At 40.7% G+C, this 15,400-nt stretch overlaps 1 protein-coding gene across 1 annotated transcript in view; it reads right to left on the reverse strand.

Moving 5' to 3' along the window:
• The window catches only part of cspg4ba (chondroitin sulfate proteoglycan 4ba), a 28,935-nt gene extending 16,344 nt beyond the window's left edge, over window positions 1-12,591 (reverse strand). Inside the window, exons 1-3 of the mRNA XM_061729539.1 lie at window positions 12,397-12,591; window positions 7,686-7,849; window positions 1,442-5,014 (exon numbers count right to left, since the gene is read on the reverse strand). Of these exons, the coding sequence (XP_061585523.1) occupies window positions 1,442-5,014; window positions 7,686-7,849; window positions 12,397-12,493 (3,834 nt within the window). The 5' untranslated portion in view covers window positions 12,494-12,591. The remainder of the gene's footprint in view (window positions 1-1,441; window positions 5,015-7,685; window positions 7,850-12,396) is intronic.
• Window positions 12,592-15,400: the final 2,809 nt, after the last annotated feature.

The following is a 15,400-nucleotide window of genomic DNA, read 5'->3' on the forward strand; positions in this document are numbered from 1 at the left end:
AGGGGGGTCAAAATCATCCCCCCTGTAAAACTGCCATCCCCCTTTCCATCCCTTATGTCATTTCATCAATGAATGTGGTTTTACTGCTATTTCAACATTTAGAGTCATCACCAAAAAAATAACACCAGAAAAATAACTTATTTGACAATTTTGACCTGTTTCAAGTACATTTTCACTTGAAATAAGTAGAAAAATCTGCCAATGGGACAAGATTTATCTTCTCATTACAAGCAAAAAAGTCTTGTTCCACTGGCAGATTTTTCTACTTATTTCAAGTGAAAATCTACTTGAAACAGGTGAAAATTGTTGTTTTTTCCAGTGATGACTCTTGTTTTAAGTGTAATGAGATTCTTTTACTAAAATGAGACATTTTAACTAGAAATAAGACAAATATTCTTGTTAAGATTTTGAGTTTTTGCCGTGATCCTTTTTACTTATCCTGTGAAGGACAGAGTCATATTGATAAGTTCAGAAAACAGTTTTTTATTGTTGTGTTTTGATGTATTTGATGTAAGTCCAGTGGATATTTAAAGCTTACAGAAGGCTGCATTTAACTGCTGCTATGTCATTCCTGCAGTATTTCTGCAGGTGTTTTGGTCACTGCTATTTTTTGTAATATATTATATTATTTGTAATCAGCACAAATTATCTGTCCCCATATGATAAAATCCACCATCCCCCCTGATTTTTTTTACAACTCGAGTACTGCTGATATCTGTTTATTTCCACATTTCAATCAACAATACACATCTCAAGACAGAAATTTTTTCAATCATAAGTTCAATAAATCACAGTATATAAAAGGAACTGAAACAGTTATTTTTCTTTTTTATTTACCTAATTAAAAAATCTCAGACACACCTGGAGTTAGGCCAGTATTGAAAAAAATCGATTTTCCGATTCTAAATCGATTCTCCTATTAATTCCTAAAAATCGATTCTTATGTCTAAAGATTGATTTTTTTTTCTTTTCTTTTCATCATAACATTTTCGCCCGGTGAACTTTAATCCCAGTAGTCGGACACACAGTTTGTCCTGACACTTCTGAAAAATGCCAGGTCCTTCATGGCAATATGTGTGCGTGGTGACAGAATAAATTAGACAAGCTAAAATGATTTGTTTACTGCATGAACTGTTGCAATTTCTTTCTTTTTTTTTTGCACTTTAAATGGATATTGAAAGGCCTGTTTGAGTTATTTATTTCTTAGTTATTTCACAATAATTATTGTGAAATTATTATTTTACTAGTTATTTTACAGTCATATAATTCAGGCAACAGCTCAAAAAACATTTTAAATAACACTAAGCCAAATCAATATCGAATCGGATCGAATCGAATCAAATCAAATCGTGATAATCGATTCTGAATCTTAACAATCGGAATCGAATCTTGACATTTGAATCGATACCCAGCCCTACCTGGAGTTACTCTCAACACTCACCTCCAGCTTCGTTTCATCAATCTTCCCCGGTTTTCCCTCCTCCACCAGTAAAACGTCCTGATGCTGCACGATGGGCGGCCTCTGATGACTCTCCAGATAAACCTTCACCCTGACTCGGTCTGCAAGCCGGACTCCTTTAGCATTCACTGTTAAGTTGAAATAGTCCACCAGATGATTGCTGTCGTGGTGCTTGTAGGAGATTACACCAGCTTTTAAGTGGGACTGTGTGAATGACTCCACCTTGGTGTCATTTACATAAAGATGACCGTACTTGGGAGACTCATCCAGCTTAAAAATGACCTCACGGTCATCTCTGATGTCCAAATTAGAGACAACGCTGAAGTTACGGGTGGTAAAAGTCACCGATCGGCCCTTTTGAACCAACAGGCCGGTGTTGTTGGCAACCTTCAGGAAAGGGTCGTGTGCGCTTATGTCTAAAAGGCTCGACACGAAATGTTTTCCATCCGAGACGAAGAGCACGAACCGGCCGGTGCTTACACCTTTGTGAATGAACAGCACTCGCTTCTCCTCCAGATCCCTCTGCTGAAACTGGAACAGTGGGTGAGCGGTGTCGTTGACCAGCACCAGGTCTCCCATGGGGATCCCTCGCCGAGTGTAGACCAGCTGGCCGTCGTCAAAGTCAGAATCGGGGTCGTGATAACGCAAATCTTCTACAGTCAGCAACCTCTGGCCGTCCCTGACGACCTGAAAAACCTTATCGATGATTCGAACCGGCTTTTGGTCGTTCAGCAGCTGAACAGAAATGTTGAACGTTCCTTCCTTGGAGCCGATTTCATCTTCTGCAATGGAAGACTTAAACCCTTGGCTGGTGGAGGCGATGAAAGTAAATGCATCTTCGGTGGTTTCCCCGTCATCGTGGACGTACATTAGCCGCTCCTCCAGTATGTCCTGATTACTGAAGGTTGAGATGTTGTCGTAGCTGGCGCTGGAGTTGGACTGAGTGATGCGGGCTAGCTTCCCGTGTTTGGGGCTGCTCAAAACTGAGTAGAACATCTCCTTCGTACTCAGAGTCTCTGCAAACAGCTCGTCTTTTGTGATGAGCTTAGTTTCCCCCTCCTGCAGGGAAAGTCCTTCGTTTCTCACGAACACGTTGTTGACGTCCGCTTTGATGGAAAACTGGAAATCGTAGTTTTCAGACTGAGCGTGTTTGGAAACCAGCTGGAATTTGAACCGGTCCGTCGTGTCTTCGTAAGGCCTGTCCACCAGGACGTAATGAACTTTTTGATCCGTTACATTTTTCTGGCTAAAGGTTGAGTTCTTGGTCAAGACCGCGGTGTCGAGCAAGAGCTTTCCTTTCTTTGGAATGGTGAGAACTCGGAAATAAAGGCTATCTTCTGACAGGGTCACGCCTTCTGCAGCGGCCAGGAGATACTCGGAGCTCAGGGTCACTTTTCTGACTTTATCCAGGTTTAGCATGACATTCTTTACCAAACGGTACTTCACCCACTTGACGGCGATTTGAAAAACTAGTTCAGTGTTTGCCCTTGCTGCTATATTAACTTGGCACTTAAAGTAGTCCGTGACATTTGAAGTCTGGATGTCTTGGAAGGTGCTGACATATCTGAGGCGCTCTTTCTCAAGAAGCCTTTGTGAAAATGAGTCAATCGGCCTCCATTCCCCGCTTGAGTGAAGTCTCTCCAGCTCTCCGAACTGTGGGGGTTCAATCACATCATACCGGACGTCCACAACTTGTTTCACGGCGTTAGTTTTCATGGCGAGCTGGTTTGAACCAATTATAGCCGTCTCTCCTTGGATGATCTCAATCCCGGTGTTGTTGGCGACCTTATACTCCAGCGCCACGGCCATGACTCTCAAAACCACGGTGTTGCTGACCTTTTCCCCGTCGCTAACTCTTAGGACTATCCTGGAGTTTCGCACCCCCGTGTGAACGTAGTACACCTTCATTTCATCCAAATCTACGTATGAGAACGAGGTCACGGCCTTGCCGGGGTCGTTCTCCACTTCCAAGTATCCCGCGTCGGCGTTGAGGTTCCCGAGCACGGAGAAGACGAGCTCGGTGCGGTTGCTGTCTATGTCCGTGGCCTTCAGAACATCCGTGGTGAGGCGTTTCTTGGAGTTCTCCAGCAGCACCAACAAATTTCCCTCGGGCAGACTCAGCTCAGGCGCGTCGTTGGTGGGCGTGACGGTGACGTTGTAGCGGTACAGTTTGTCGGACTTCAGATAATCGGGAACTTGCTTCCTACTGCTGGAGAAAATTGAAAACATAAAGAAGTCGTCCGGCTCCTCGGAGCCCCCGTGGACGTACATCACTCGTCCGTGCCAAAGGTCCAGCATGCTGAAGGTGTTGTCCTCCTGGTCCTGGTCCACGTCCAGCCTCAGCTGACCTCTGACCGGCTGCTCTTGAATCCTAAACATTATCTGAGACTGGCGAATACCCAGCTTCTTGAAGTCCAAGAAAACCTTGACGTGTTTGGCGTCGAGAGACGCTCGGCCTCCCTCTTGGACCAGGAGATCCTTCAGCTGTACGAAGTCTGAGCCGTACTTTCTGTCCAGGCCGACTGCGAGTGTGGACATGTACTGGGGTGGTGTCGGCGTCACCAGTGGGAAGAGGGTCTCTGGAGTGCTTGTAGGAGTCACAGGGGCCGATGCATCTGGGGTTTTTTCTGGCTCACAACCAACCGAAATATCTTTAGTGACTAGAGCATTGGAGAGACCAATCTTGACTCCGTTTACTTTGACGTTTTTCAAACATCCTTTAAAGGAGCCTCCTCTGATACGCTTTCCAGACACAGACACAAGCCCCGCCTTTCTGACTTCTGCTCTAGTGCCATCATCTATGCCTCCGACAAAGATATAACCTTTCAGCTGAAGTGCTTTGGAACGAGAGCTAAAGCTGCTTTTCACCGTCTCTCCATCAACGGTCAGCTCCAGGCTTTTAGAGCTGAAGTGCAACGTGAGAGAATGCCACTTCCTGTCGCTGATCGATGTGGGGGAATGCAGCTCAGTTTTGACTCCGCCTTTCCCAACAATCGCCACAGGCACCCCTTCTTGAATTTCAAGAGCCACAAAGTCCCCCTGTCTGGCTGAGCTGTAGAGGACGATGCCCTCTTTAGCCGACGTGTGCACAATGCACTCAAACGTGGCTCCCTGCTGAACCTTCCATGTGGGGAGGGAAACGTAAGCCCTGGAGCTGAAGAAGCTGATAGAGTCATCCTCAGTAGCGAGGAACTGAGAGCTGCAGCCTAACGACACTTCGTGGACGTTTTTTAATCCGGTAAACGGCCTCAGCGACGACAGCAAGTCGTGTTCGTTGAAGAAAACCTCGTCCATGCAGCCTCGGAAGCCGATGAGATGCCTAGGCAGGTACGGTCTGTCCAAACCCCCCGAACCTCCGACGTAGAGACCGTCTGTGATGCTGAGACTGTGATGGCGGCCCGGGATCTTCACGCTCGTGTGGGAGTTTTTGTCGACGGTCAGAGTAACGTTGCGCTGCGCGTGGTGGATCTCCACCGAGTGCCAGGCCAGATCATTGAGCTGGATGCCTTTCTCCGATTCTAACATCTGCTCTCCTGAGCCAAGGTCCAGTTTCACCTGAGAAAAGCAAGAAAAACAACTGTGTTAAAATATACCACTTTACTTTGATAGAAAATGTCAAATTTGAAAAAAAGATCATCCTCTGTTTTGCAAAAATGTCTTCATAACTGATTAAGCTGTCTTTTTTTTCCCAAAAAAGTTAAAGATACACAGCATTAGGGGATTTATGAATAAAAAGAAAGAGAAAAAAAGATACATTCTATCAGGCATTTGAATTTAACATAAAAAGGAGCAGCAAAACCATAAAAAGAAATAAGTTATATTTTAGAAAAGCAGAAGACCGGCAATATCCTGCTTTATTTTCTTGGCATAATTGCTTTTTATCTTTTTAGGGGATGAAAAAAATAATTGAAATCATTAATAAAACCTGGCAGATTAAGCTGGCTTTTGTTTGGCTTTTGTCCATTTTGGTCAAAGAAAAAAAAAAAGGTACCCTGAACTGCAAGAGATGGCAGTATCTTTTTCAGATGAAGCGCTGAGTCAGCATGTATTTTACTCACAAGAGGATTACATGCATAATCAGTTATTTATGTTTCCTGAAAGGAGACGTGGCACAAGCTTAATTCATTGTCCTTTGGCAACAATTTGCTTCATATTCTCCAAATATCGTATAAAAGCATAACTACTTCTTAGCCTCCTCAGAGGCTATAAAAATTTAAATTATTGGTAATTCAACAATCTTGTGATTTTAAATGCACATCCTTTTAATCTTCTGCCTGTATCAGACAAAATATTTGTACGATATTATATCTTGTACAGATACAAAAAAATAAATAAAATAAAGAACTGTAAACATGTCAACAGCACAAAGAAACAAGAGTCAGAAAGCTGATGATGTTCCCCGTTGTCAAAACAGAGAGCTTTCTCTGCGGTTTAGAGCCGGAAGTCCACTATTATGTCTTTGCCCTCATTCACGTCCACAGAGCATCACATCACTATCCCAAACTCCTGCTGCATCTAGATGACATGCTTGTCAAGGCTTGCTGCTGGGCTAAAACATACATGAATTTCAGAGGAGCAGTGCTCATGTCTGACTCACCAAGAATGGGACCCCAAGCTTCAAATAGAAAAAAAAAAATGGTGAAAAGTGCCAGATTAAGGAACGGGGAAGCACAGTTCACTTCTTGTGCTCGCTGAAGTGCAACAATTCAACACATTTGTCACAGCGATTCATTTCCAACAGTGAAGACCTTCCACAAATATAAGCTTAGTCACAAGGATTCCTCATGTTTCAGGCACAGTAATTATCCTGTATGCCTTCGGACTTCCTGTTGCTGTTAATCAATCGGATTATTAAAGAAAATATATCTGATATCCAGTACTGGAGTTGAGGGGGGATGAGGGGGGTTGGCATCCCCCCCTAAAATACAAATGGTCAAAATAATCCCCCCTGTAAAACTGCCATCCCCCCTTTCCATCCCTTATGTCATTTCATCAATGAATGTGGTTTTACTGCTATTTCAACATTTAGAGTCATCACCAGAAAAATAACTTATTTGACAATTTGCACCTGTTTCAAGTAAATTTTCACTTGAAATAAGTAGGAAAATCTGCCAGTGGGACAAGATTTATCTTCTCATTACAAGCTATAAAATCTTGTTCCACTGGCAGATTTGTCTACTTATTTCAAGTGAAAATCTACTTGAAACAGGTGAAATTGTTGTTTTTTCCAGTGATGAGTCTTGTTTTAAGTGTAATGACATTTTTTTTTTACTAAAATGAGACATTTTAACTAGAAATAAGACAAATATTCTTGTTAAGAGTTTGAGTTTTTGCAGTGATCCATGTTACTTATCCTGTGCAGGACAGAGTCATATTGATAAGTTCAGAAAACTGTTTTTTATTGTTGTGTTTTGATGTATTTGATGTAAGCCCAGTGGATATTTAAAGCTTACAGAAGGCTACATTTAACTGCTGCTATGTCATTCCTGCAGTATTTCTGCAGGTGTTTTGGTCAGTGCTATTATTTGTAATATATTATATTATTTGTAATCAGCACAAATTATCTGTCCCCATATGATAAAATCCACCATCCCCCCTGATATTTTTTTACAACTCGAGTACTGCTGATATCTAATCTGATACAGATGCAGGTGAGTAAGTAATCCCTCAAAGATCAAATACTTTCCCAAAATATCGTCAACGGAGCCACAACCCCAGCCCCCAATGTTACTGTACAGGACTGTCTCAGAAAATTAGAATATTGTGATAAAGTTCTTTATTTTCTGTATTGCAATTAAAAAAACAAAAATGTCATACATTCTGGATTCATTACAAATCAACTGAAATATTTCAAGACTTTTATTATTTTAATATTGCTGATTATGGTTTACAGTTTAAGATTCCCAGAATATTCTAATTTTTTGAGATAGGATATTTGAGTTTTCTTAAACTGTAAGCCATGATCAGCAATATTAAAATAATAAAAGGCTTGCAAAATTTCAGTTGATTTGTAATGAATCCAGAATGTCAAAAAGACATTTTTGTTTTTTTAATTGCATTACAGAAAATCACAATATTCTAATTTTATGAGACAGTCCTGCAAGTCTCTGCAAGCCTGTTGTACGCGTAGTCAAGCACAAACATCTGGGTGTTTTGTGTGTACATTTGTCCTCTCATATATGCATGAACACATATGCTCAAGTGTTGCGGCCATGGATGTACCCACCTGCAGGCGGCCGGCGTGGAGCTCGAGCAGGAAGTAGTTGGCGTGGCCGGCAGCGAGAAACAGCAGGCCGTTGGTGCTGGACGTTCGGAAGCGAACGCGGAGCTCGTTCCGGTCGGACGACTCCGCTGCCTTGAGCTGTACGAAGCCATCGCCATAGAAGGAGGCTGAAACGGAGGCATTTCAGAGGGAGAGATTTAAGAAGTAAATCAACACAGAATTAAAGCAAATTTGACGTTTACCCTCCCTTGCAGGCTACTTGATAGTTTTTTCGAACTGAGCTGAATATGAAAGGAGGAAAACAAGTAAGTAGTGACGACTACAGCACATCCAGAGCAAGTTTAGTCAAGCATTGTGGTCTTAATAGAGCCAAGATGTGACATTTAGATATGAAAAGCAGGCTAATTATCATCATCTGCTTGTTCTTTACAAGTGAAGCAGACTGTGTGTGTAAGTGGGAATCACACGATCATATACCCAGAGAATACACAGCACAAATTATACCTCATCTCATTTACATGAATACTTGCAGTCAGTACTCGAGTTGTAAAAAGAAATCAGGGTGGATGGAGGATTTTATCATATGGGGACAGATAATTTGTGCTGATTACAAATAATATAATATATTACAAATAATAGCACTGACCAAAACACCTGCAGAAATACTGCAGGAATGACATAGCAGCAGTTAAATGCAGCCTTCTGTAAGCTTTAAATATCCACTGGGCTTACATCAAATACATCAAAACACAACAATAAAAAACTGTTTTCTGAACTTATCAATATGACTCTGTCCTTCACAGGATAAGTAAAATGGATCACTGCAAAAACTCAAAATCTTAACAAGAATATTTGTCTTATTTCTAGTTAAAATGTCTCATTTTAGTAAAAAAAATCTGATTACACTTAAAGCCAGACTCATCACTGGAAAAAACAACAGTTTTCACCTGTTTCAAGTAGATTTTCACTTAAAATAAGTAGAAAAATCTGCATGTGGAACAAGATTTTATTGCTTGTAATGAGAAGATAAATCTTGTCCCACTGGCAGATTTTCCTACTTATTTCAAGTGAAAATTTACTTGAAACAGGTAAAAATTGTCAAATAAGTTATTTTTCTGGTGTTATTTTTCTGGTGATGACTCTAAATGTTGAAATAGCAGTAAAACCACATTCATTGATGAAATGAAATAAGGGATGGAAAGGGGGTATGGCAGTTTTACAGGGGGGATGATTTGGACCGTTTTTATTTCAGCCATCCCCCCTCAACTCGAGTACTGCTTGCAGTCCCTTTTTTCAATTTCTGAGTTTAGTCTCCATGGTGGCCCAGGAGCTGAGCACTTAATCTGCTCGGCTGTAAAGATTCCTGTGTATTCAAGTACTATAAGAGAACAGTTATTAAAGCTTTAAAGCTTTATCTATAGAATAATGAGCCCCCATGCAAGATAAAACAGAACTCAAGCCTTCGATTTAGCGACAGAATTGCAGTTTAGTGTCGTGTTTTCACTTGTAGACTTCATAAAGCTGAAAAAAGACACTTGACATATTAATACAGTCAACATTAATACCATAATAGCAGTAGAAACACTGAGTCGCTGGATACGGTCGGCTTGGAGGGAGCCAAACATGTTGGGGCCCGCCTGGCCCTGACAGGAACCTTCAACCTGAACATGAAAGGCTCTGACGTCCCCACATTGTCTGTGGCCTCATGCTCAGGAAACGGCGTGGCAGACGGACCCAGCTGTTTCTTCTACCTCACCTCCCTGCCATTTCACATCGCCCTGTAATCTGCACTAATGCGCTCCGAAGCGTTCTCGCATAAGTCTCTGTGACTGGGCAACCACCAGCTTTTGAAATGAGCTGCAGAGCACAAACAAACATTTAAAAGTTAACAAACATCTTTGTGGAGAAATGTGCACTATTCCACGTTTTTGCTTCATGTGGAGTTCATGACTCCAGGGCAGGAAGCAGCTGCTAATGGGTCTGAGTCACTCAGTGGGAGGCTAGCCAAGGTTAAAATAAATCAATGGGCTTTATTTAACTCTTAAATGGGGTTTTTTTGTAGTTAATTTGATTAGATCCAATGTGAATGGATTGTTCAATACTAATTAACACAATTAAAAAGTTAAGCATGCAAACAGAGGAGGGTGAATACATGTGGGTTGTTTGGGCTGCATCGTACCGAAGCCCATGAGGGAAGATCTGTGGCCACCAGGAGACTACAAGTCCCTGGTTCCCGGTTTGTCTGTTTATCAGTCGATCTTTTGCTCCTAGATGTGGTTGTGAATTTTGGTGAGTGACCAAAATTACAAGATCATGTGTGGTTATCAGATACGGACTAGGAGTAGAGCCACTGCTCCTCCATACTGAGGGGAGCCAACTGAAGTGGTTTGGACGAAGTTTGGACAGGATCCCTCCCTCGGGGGATGTTTCAGGCTTGTCCAACAGGGAGAAAACCCTCAAAGTAGAGATTATATTTCTCAAGTGGCCGAGGAATGCCTTGGTGTCCTGCTGGAAGAGCTGGAGAGAGGGAGGTCCGGGCTTCTCTGCGTACGCTGCACCCCCCGCGACCCGAGCCAGGCCAAGCGGAAGCAATACATGGATGGATGGATTCCAAAGTGCAAATTGAAAACTCAAGCTTGAAAAAGTCAGAATATGGTTGACTCTTTGAGCATTTTTTTTTTAAGTATTTAGACACAGCGAACACAGTTAAATTCAGATGTGATGCCCACCTCTCTAATTCCGATAAGGACATTAATTCATTTTTTCAAAAACCTCCCAGCTCCGTACGTGTCTCAGGAACAGGAATGACTCCCAGCAGGGTTAGACAGGTTAGACGGGTCATCAGTCCATCACAGGGCCATGACAGAGACAGACAACTAACTTAAGAATCTTAAATGAACTAAAAATGCACATTTTTGGACAGTGAAAGGAGCCCAGCACCTAAACATGGACCACACAGAGAAAAGGAAGAACGTGCAACATCCACCCAGAAAGACCAGGGCTGACCAGCAGCTTCATCCAAGTCTTTATGCTCCAAGGCATCTTTGCTTACAACAAGAACAATGACTTTAAAGTCGATTTGTCAACATGTTTCAGCTAAAACAGAATTCAGACACAATATCAGTTATATTAAATTGTTAAATGCAGCTGAAAAAAACCCCACACTTATCAGCCCATAAGCAATGAAAATACCAGAACTAGTAATGCTGGTTGTATTTTCTTTCTTGGTTCACAAGGACAGACTTGTGCGCATAATTGTTTTTTTTTGTGTCATCATCACAATGACCTTCAAGTGTGACCAAACATCCACATTATTTTCTTAAAGATCCTTCCCCATAACTTCCCTTCATTTAGGAGCATTTTAGGAGCAAATTTTGAGGAAACATTTTTCATATTTGGGCTTCTGACACGACCAAGTGCTGAAAAACACTGTTGTTTTAGCAGGTATGTAAATGAAAGACCGTGCCAGATCAGTCACAGAACAATACCCACCCGATTGTGATCCTTCAAAAGCCAAAACAGGAGGTGTTTTGAATGTTATCCTGTAATTTCCATGTCAGCAGAGGCACATTTTTGTGCATTGAGGACATTTCTTTTTGGGAGATTTCACAAACCTTCCCCTTAACATATTCAGTGACCTTTTTCATGAACACTGGCTTACAGTTAATTTGAGGGGCAAGACCAGCGCTTGTCACTGCATGTGCATTCAGTTTATAAGACAAACCTAGATGCAAGTTGACTTAAACGTCTCTTTTTTTTCCCTGGTCTGCCCATCAGCTGCTGATGCAGCGTCAAAGCCCGAGACTTGGATGCATTTCAAGCAAAGGCTTGTTTTCACTATGTGAAGGGAATGCAGGGGATGGAAAAAAAAGCTGAAAGGTAAAGCAGCAAAGAAAACATCTAAAGTCTGGGAAATTATTTCCTATTACCCAGACATGATCGGGAACACCAGCATTAAAAAAATACTTCTCTAATCCCCAGAGGGAAATAAATCTCTGCAATAGTCATGCTTTAAGTATCTTCAAAAACAAAATAACATAATATAATTCCCAATAAATGCCCAATTTCTTTGCATTTTATCGGGTTAACTCTCATTTGAGCTCTTCCAGTGTAGTGAGGATTATATATATATTCCTTATTTCTGCTTTTGTTGCTGACAGAGTTAGTTACATATAGTCAAATATATATTACTTATATGATTTATATGAGAGAGAGGCTGCGGTTTTCAGCTCATTGGCATGCAAAATCCCCAAATTTCAATGATTGTTTAGTTGTTGTCAGTAATAACAACCATTCATTCATCATTCACCCCTGAGGTCAACACTTTAGATGTTTAGTCCTGTGAAACTGTTCAGCAGCACGTTCAGAAATCCTGTAATAACCCTGTGAGAAGTAATAATAGCTCAGCTGTTGATACACACTCATGCTGTGCCTGAAATAGTGCTGTAGTCTGCACTAAAAGCAGACAAATGGTCACTCTGGAGTGGTCGTTTATTACTTGTTCTAACCAGAAGTGACAGTTTTAAATCCCCAGTAGCTGAGATTGAACACACACAGAGAAACTACCTTATTAGGTGATAACCCGCGGGAGTACAACACTTTAAAGTGTATCACTGAAATATGTACATCTCTGCATCGACCGTGACAACAAATGCATGTAGCAATAATGTGTTCTTATGTATAAGAAGTGAGTAAAAAGTGTGTAAAGCTTTACCTCCTGACGCCAGCCCGAGCAGCGACCACCACAGCAGAGCGCGCAGACACAACTTCTTCTTCTTCTCAGCAGCAAACTCCATTTTTGTCGTCTCCATGGAAACGCTAAATCAAACAGACTGGACTGGTTGCATTTTTTACGGGATGGTTTTCAGTTTTTGACGCCTCGGTGACCTCCAGAGGTTGGAGAAACTGGTTTGAGTGCTGGTCGCCGTGCAGCAGGCAGCCAGACCCCCGCCACCCTGAAGGCTGGTTTATGGTTCCGCGTTATACCAACGCAGAGCTACGGCGTATGGTACGCGGCGACGCGCAATCGTACGCCGTCGATTTAACGCGGAACCATAAATCAGGCTTAACTCCGCCTCGTGAGGCGCTCACCGGGATTTTCAAAGTAAAAGCCGCTGGAAGAATGTGGCGCCTGCAGGGAGGCTTGCTGGAACCAAGCCACATCATGTACACACAAAACACACACATTTAAGGAGAGATGTTAAGAGATAATAGTTTGATGAACAACATTTATACTATGGAAAACCCCACAAGACGCAATGTATATGATACTATAAAAGGAAACGCACAATGACACAGATGGCTGGCCATAATATTAATAGAAAGCTTTAAGCCTTTTTGATAAATATTGAATAATATAATACACTTTTTTTTACTTACAACACATATAGCATAAACAGTTGTTAATAATGAGCCCATATGACACTACACAATCAAAAAGATGTAAGGAATCTTAACACTGCTAGTGGTGTATCCATAGATCTGCATCAATACATCATTTAATTGATAGACGATTCAAAAGCACTGATAAAAAATGGAAATATCAATTAGACATTAAAACATGTAATCCTCATCATGTTATTAAAATGCCTTTTTGTCCTGTTTTTGTTTGATTTGGTTACAATAACAGATTGTTTATCATTGTTCAGCTGAAGCCAGAAATGAAAATGCGAGTAGATTTTGTAGTTACTTACTGCTAATTTCATCCCAGTCTGTGGCTCCAGAAACTGAATCAAACCAAACCTGTATCGTGGAGTTTGCAATATCAATAAAGCTCAAACCAATTATTCATCAAACTTGTGAGTTACTCATCAAAGTGCAATATAAATAGACTAATGGACAGATAATATCTGCATGAGATGAATTTATTTATTCATTCAAAGACAAAAAGAAAAGATTCAAAACAAAGGGCCACCAAAAAGAAAAAGAGACTACTGTACTAAAATTGGTAACAAAATGATAAGATGGTACAAAATATAACTACAAAGACATAAACATAAAAGTACATAGAACAATAATAGAAAAAACCCAACAAAAATCTAAATAAGAAACGTATGTACTGAAATGTACTGCAGTAAGTAAAAGGTCTGTTGCAGGTTTATAACCAGGAGTCAGATGTTGCTTAATCCTTCATCTAAAGACAAACCTTTCACTGATGATGTGAAATTTACTGTTATACTTTTATTGTAAATATTTGAAAGTGCTAGTGCTGCATGGATGATATTTTCTCCGTACTTTGTGTACTCATTTTGTATCAGAATATTTACTATCAATTAACAAGTATTTTGTACACAATACATGTCAACTGCTAGATATGTGCATATAACATAAAATATATGTATAATTTATACAAGCAACAATTCCACAACATATTATACAGTATACTTGTAATTGTTGTATACTTTGGAATTAAGACTGCGCTGCTTATCAAATGCACTTGATTCACTGATCACCAGCAAGTGTTCACAGTTTTCTAATCTGGAGCATTCAAGTGTGTCTTTCTTTTTTGAAAGTATGCCAAGAAGAAAGATACACCCAAGTGCAAAGACATCAGGGAAACAATTGTTGCTGCCAATCAATCTGGCAATGAGTTGGAGGGCATTTGGAACTGTTTGCAGTCCATCAGTCTGCAGTGATAAAGACTAATCGCAAGTGGAAAACATCCTTAGCCAGCGGAAAGACTTCCCAGGAGCAGACATCCAATAAAGTTCAGCCACTTGTCAGACTTTTACCTTCCATATGGAAGAAGGATAGAGAGGGACATGTCTTCAAGAACCAAGAAAAAGAAGTCCAATTGCCTTTTATTCCACTGTTTGAAGATTACCATGGATGATGGAGACACTACACCACCAATGTCCAAATGTACAATACTCGGAGAAATTTTAATAATCCATGAGCCCAGGAACGACACCGTCTAAATTTAAATAAAAACAGAAGGCCCTGATTTGCAAATCTCATAAACCTGTATTTTATTCACAATAGAACATACAAGATGTTGAAACTGATAAATTTAGCAATTTAATGGGAATTATATAGTTATTTTGAATTTGATAGCAGCAGGGCAAGGGTTGCCAGGGTTACCTTTCAGGATCTTATAAAGGGCAGGTGGAAGGGTTGCCTGGAAAAAAAAAGAAAAAATTTCGAAAAAGAGCTTAGGCTTAGGTTTGGAAAGTTGCTCCTTAACGAACCGTTGAATAGACATCATGAAGATGTATCGCCACTATACAAAGAAACAATTTTGTGATAATAATTCTGTGATATAGACAGCATATAAGCATAAAAACTTCCTGTCCACTTTCAAGCACGGTGTTCTCGTCTTCACAGGCACCTGGTGAACATGGAGTCAACCATAAACTCTTCTGTTTATCAAAGTACTCTGTTAAATGTGAATCCATCTGTCTTGGCAGAACAACTTTGCCATGAAAATTGGGTCAGGCAAGAAGAAAACAAACCAAAGCGCAGCAGAAGAAATACATTAAAAATAATATCTGTAGAATGGCCAAAACAAAGAATCAAGGTGCTCCAAAGGTTTGTTTTTTCAAAGTCCAAACATCAACCACAAACCACAGCAAACTGAAACTAATTTTTATAGAAAAGTAGGTTAAAGCATATATACAACACTAATTTCATGTTCTAAAGTGGTTCTACGAGTTATTGAATCATGGGGTGCACTTAGATTTTCATACACTACATCTGCAGTTTGGCCTAGTTTTTGTTAA

This window comes from Cololabis saira, chromosome 9 (assembly GCF_033807715.1).
Source record: "Cololabis saira isolate AMF1-May2022 chromosome 9, fColSai1.1, whole genome shotgun sequence".
Classification (NCBI taxonomy): domain Eukaryota; kingdom Metazoa; phylum Chordata; class Actinopteri; order Beloniformes; family Belonidae; genus Cololabis; species Cololabis saira.